Source organism: Aricia agestis, chromosome 13 (assembly GCF_905147365.1).
Source record: "Aricia agestis chromosome 13, ilAriAges1.1, whole genome shotgun sequence".
Lineage (NCBI taxonomy): Eukaryota > Metazoa > Arthropoda > Insecta > Lepidoptera > Lycaenidae > Aricia > Aricia agestis.
In genome coordinates, this window is record NC_056418.1 from 2102410 (window position 1) to 2107673 (window position 5264).

General features: G+C 49.7%; 1 protein-coding gene across 1 annotated transcript; it reads right to left on the bottom strand.

Annotated features, from left to right (window-relative positions):
* Positions 1-691: 691 nt before the first annotated feature.
* Positions 692-4845, bottom strand: LOC121732971 (glucose dehydrogenase [FAD, quinone]-like). The gene is made up of 3 exons (XM_042123020.1): positions 4768-4845; positions 2692-2822; positions 692-2607 (listed from the first exon to the last, which is right to left on the bottom strand). The coding sequence occupies exons 1-3, from the start codon at positions 4838-4840 to the stop codon at positions 1036-1038; spliced, it is 1776 nt and encodes a 591-aa protein (XP_041978954.1). The 5' UTR covers positions 4841-4845; the 3' UTR covers positions 692-1035.
* Between the last annotated feature and the right edge of the window lie 419 nt (positions 4846-5264).

Sequence of the window (5264 nt, forward strand, 5' to 3'; positions counted from 1 at the left end):
TTTCCACAAGCGACCGCGACCGATTTTTTTTTTATAAAGTGGCATTTTATTCGCTGACACCGAAATGTACAAAATATCAGCTCTGACGACCAGTGGCGGCCTTAGCCAGTCCACACGGCGCGTTGCGTCAGCGTTGCGTCGACGCAGCGCTGCCGTTGCGTTGTTTTACATACAAATAACCAAGGTGTTCACACGGCGCGCTGCGTCGTCGCAACGCACACATGACGGACAGCAGCCCCCGAGACGAAGCGGGAGGGGGTGTTGACGTTAAGACTGCTTCGTAATAACGCTGCTATGACGCAGCGCCCGTGTGGCCGGCTATGCGTCAAACGGCAGCATTGCGTCGACACAACGCGCCGTGTGGACTGGCTCTTACCCATTGCGAGGCCCCGGGCGAAAGGTCTTTGCGAGGCCCTTAGTCTTAGGAATAAACACCTTGCGAGGCCCCTGCATGAGCGAGGCCTTGGGTGATTGCCCTGTTCGCCATCCCCTAGGGCCGCCACCGCTGACTACGCGTTATTCAAAAACGCTACCTGAAATTTCATAAATCTCGAGCCATCAGCGCCGACGGTCAGCGTGGGACTAAAATCAGTCAGAGGTTGCGTTGTGCTTGTCGAATACCTGAAATGTGATTGATAGTCAACACTGCACTGAACTAGATATTTTGTTAGATGTAAATAAATGTTAATAATAATTTGTGAATTGTTTTATTCACTAACCTAGGAACAGAAAAAAATTAGCAACCAAGATATTAAACAACCAAAATGCGAAGATTAGAAAAAATAAAGTTTTTCTAAATTAACGATTTAAAAGTGGATTAAAAAAATCAACGACTTTCACGAAGACTTTGCACTATTTTGCCGATGGGCGTGAATTTTAACTTTACGTGGGCCGCAGGTTGAGTATAGCTGTACAAGCGACACGTTTTTGTTGCGCGACCGCTCAGCCCCAAAGCTGCTCGCTAATCGCTAGTATGATAACGGCCTTAGTAACTGATGTTTGTAACCTGTAGCGTCGCCAAACGACGTCGCGTCATCAGGCGCCCGCCAGTAGGAAGTCGGCGAGCCTCTCCCCGACAGCCACAACGGCGGCCGCCGTGTTGCCGCGCGGCAGCAGCGGCAGCACCGACGCGTCCGCCACGCGCAGCCCCCTGACACCGCGGACCCTGAGCCTGTCGTCCACCACCGCCCCCAGCGCCGCCGTGCCCACCGCGTGGTGCGACGCCAGCGTCATATGCCGCACGTAGCAATCCCAGTAGTCCCGGACGCAGCCCGGGAACCGCAGCCGCAGAAGCCGCGCCCCGCGCCCCGCGAACGCCGGCGTGTCCACCAGGTCCTGCACGACGCGCAGCGCGCGACCCAGCTCGGCCGCGTCCTGTCGCTCGCGCAGGAAGTCGGACAGGATCTCGGGTGGCGCGGCGGGGTCGGCGCTAGCCAGCCGCACGCGCCCGCGCGATGCCGGCCGCAGCAGCACCGGCGACGCCGCCATCACACCGCTGCGCGCGTTCGCCTCGAACAGCTGCCGCCGGACGTCGGGCTTGTAGGGTATGATGCGGTCCACCACGCCGCCGAGCAACTCCACGGCGCCCTTGTCCATGTAGGAGAACACCGTCTGCACGGTCGGTATCTCGCAATCCGCGCTCCGGTTGTGGAGCTTTTTTCTCTCGAAGTCGTAGCATTTCGAGTTGAAGAATGCGGTGACGTCCCCCAGGCCGACGGTCGCCAGCGGTCCGCTCCTGGTAACCATCCACTGCGCCATCTGCAGACTCTTGTCTATCAACATCGTGATATCGCTCATGCTGCGCGAGTCGTGGTCGACCAGCACCATCGCCAACGCTACCACGTGATCCGACATGTTCTCACCGACGGGTAGATCTGACCTCACCGTTATGTTGAACCGCTCCAGGTGCCGCCTCGGTCCGACTCCAGATAACATCAGAATGTGAGGCGTCCCTATCGCTCCCGCGCTCAAGATGACCTCGCGCTTCGCGAACACGTCGAAAACTCTCTTCTGCTTGTGCAGGACGGTCACCCCCCGAGCGACGTCGTTCTCGTCGATTATAACTTTTACACACTGCGTATTTTTCAGCACTTTCAGATGTTTCAGCACTCTATCGCCGGCGAGGTATGCCCGTGCCGCGGTCACTCGCTCGCCGTTGGACACGTAGCCGGGGATCTGCGAGACGCCGATCTGCGACGCGGCATTCACGTCCGGGTTCCACGGGAAGTTCAGGGCCCGGAACCCCTCGATCAGCCTCGGGTGCCACGGGTGGCCGGAGTCGACGAAGTTCTCTATCGGAATCGCACCGGAGAAGTTGTGGTACGGCACGGAGGACTCGGGTAAATTCGGCGGTCTTTTCAGTCTCTCGGCGCGCAGGAAGTAGGGCATCATGTCGTCCCACGACCAGCCGGGGACGTCGAAGTCGAAGTCGCGCCTGTTGCCGCGCGAGTACATCATCAGGTTGATGCTGGTGCTGCCGCCGAGGGCCTTGCCGCGGACGAAGCGGCAGTACTCGCCGTCGAGAGCGAGACACGATTCGTTGTTGGGGAGCGTCCGGTAGGCCCAGTCCATCTCGGTCCCGACCAACATCAGAGCGGCGCCGGGGATCTGAAAGGCAAAGGAGATAATATTATTATTATACGGTAGATAACTATGCCAGGTCAAAAGATCAGCTCAGTTTGTATGTTCAACCTTGGACATGAGTCCGGGTTCGTCCCCGGCCTCGACGAGCAGCACGGAGCGGCCGGCGTGCGCCAGCCGCCCGGCGACGGCGCTGCCGGCCGCGCCCGACCCCACCACGATGTACTCCCACACAGAACCCTCTGCGGAAGACGAAGTAATATTAACATAAAGAAACCAGTAAAATTAGGGTCAGAATAAGAAAGTTGGAACGAGACAAGTTATCTTGCAGCAGGATTCACTATTGCACTGCAATCATAAATTAATATGAGTTTCGGAGATTTTAATGATATAAGGGGGCAGATGAGCAAACGGGTCACCTGATGGAAAGCAACTTCCGTCGCCCATGGATACTCGACGCATCAGAAGAGCTGCAGGTGCGTTGCCGGCCTTTTAAGAGGGAATAGGGTAATAGGGGAGGGTAGGGAAGGAAATAGGAGAGGGTAAGGTAAACTCACTCACTCGGCGAAACACAGTGCAAGCGCTGTTTCACGCCGGTTTTCTGTGAGCCCGTGGTATTTCTCCGGTCGAGCCGGCCCATTCGTGCCGAAGCATGGCTCTCCCACGTCAATGACACACACGGAGATGTGTGCTACCCAAGCGTAGGACTTTTGACTGTTGTCACCTGTCGCACTGCGGGTGCGTACAACCTTGTAGGTACAGCGAGAGTGTAAAAATAAGACAGTGTTTTTAGGGTTCCGTACCCAAAGGGTAAAAACGGGACCCTATTACTAAGACTTCAATGTCTGTCCGTCTGTCTGTCTGTGTGTCTTCAGGCTGTAACTCAAGGACCGCTATAGCTAAATTTCTGAAATTTTCACAGATTATGTATATCTTTTGTCGCTTTAACAACAAATAAGTACTAAAAACAACATAAAATTAATATTTAACGGGGCTCTCATACAACAAACGTGATTTTTTGCTATTTTTTGCTCGATATCAATAACTGCAACACATAGGCACTTGAAATATTAACGAAATACTCAGTTATATTTGTACTTTAATAATCAATAATAAAATTGAAATAAATTAAATAATTCAGGGGGGCTCCCATACAAAAAAACACAATTTTCAGCCTATTTTTGCTCGATTGAGGTACGGAACCCTTCGTGCGCGAGTTTAACTCGCACTTGGCCGATTTTTTTAAATACTGACTGAATGTTATAAAGTTTATATAAGGTCGACAGGTTTGCAATGCGATCAAACCATATAATAAAAGCAGATTTAATAAAGTGACTGATAACATTCTCGTGCGTTGAATAGTATTAATATGGTTTAAGTCATTAACCACTTTTCTAACTTTTACTGTGTTCTTAAAAACCGACATAAATTTTATTAGTATCCGTTGGATAGTGTGAAAAATTTAAGAATAAGAAAAGCATGTGTATTATCGATGAGCTCCGTGGAATCGGAAAATGCGGTAGAGGTATTCGGGGTCAACGCACGCATTTTTTTTTCTAAAGCTTATAAAATTGATATAGGTGTAATACGCCTTCTACTCGTATTCCATGATTAAGCACACGTATTTCACCGTATGTAAATGACAAATGTAGAGTTTGGGACCATTTTGGTTCCCGTTAATCCATAATTAGTATTTCTATTTTTTTTTACTTCTGCGCACTTTTACCTCAACTTGTGGGTAAATGTACGCTGTCCTTTTTTTCCAACATTCAAAAGTCCGGTACTCAATAAAGTTACGTTATAAAACAGCATTGTGGCAAATTGCCTAATGAATAATCATCAAAAACAAACGAAAACACTTATTTTCTATAATTGCCTTCGTAATAATGTGACACACTTTCCCTAGCACAAAAAACTTCGAAAAACTTAGTACCGATTTGTGTTTTTTTATATTTTTTTTCGGAACCACTACACGCACTGCGCAATAAATGACAGCTCAATATGTCGGATCAAGTGCCGTTGTTTTTGTCAAGAAAGCCCCCCTCACCCGCTCTCCCCTTACCGAGATATTGATACTGCGTACTTTTACCCAGTGCGGCGTTTTACCCCGAATGCCTATAAGGGAAATTGCGGGGGATTCCTCCTCAGCAGCATTCTTCGGAACTTTTGTATACAGGGGTATCTCACCAATATTCCCGTGTTGGCTGGCGGTCGAGGCCAGCCCGACGCCCAACAGTATCACCAACAACTGTAGGCACATGTCGCGCCGTCGCCAAAACTCTCTTTAGACTGAAACCTCTTACTTTTTTGCTGCCCTTTAAATATATTTAAATATTAATAAGTTTTATCTATACCTAACCGTAAATATTAAAACTCGATGACGCCCGCAATTCCGTTGCGAAATAATTCGTTTATCGCAAGGGAGACGTTAATTTTTCCGGGAAAAAATGTATTTTCCTATGTCCTTTTCCGGGAGTCAAAGTATCTCTCAAAGTAATATAAGCAATATCGGTTTAGCGGTTTGAGCGTAAAGAGGTTTGGGGAACATTTACAGGAGACATTTTCACACTTATAATATTAGTATGGGTTTTGTCAGAAAAATAATAATTGAATGCTCGAAAAAAGATACCTACGACTAGGGTTGCCATCCGTCCGGATTTCCCCGGATTTGTCATTTGTCCTAG

Coding starts and splice junctions, on each gene's coding strand:
- LOC121732971 (XM_042123020.1), bottom strand. CDS start 4,840: ATGTGCCTACAGTTGTTGGTGATACTGTTGGGCGTCGGGCTGGCCTCG. Junction 2,823..4,767: donor CAGCCAACACGGGAATATTG/GTGAGATACCCC, acceptor CGTCTTCCGCAG/AGGGTTCTGTGTGGGAGTAC. Junction 2,608..2,691: donor AACCCGGACTCATGTCCAAG/GTTGAACATACA, acceptor TTTGCCTTTCAG/ATCCCCGGCGCCGCTCTGAT.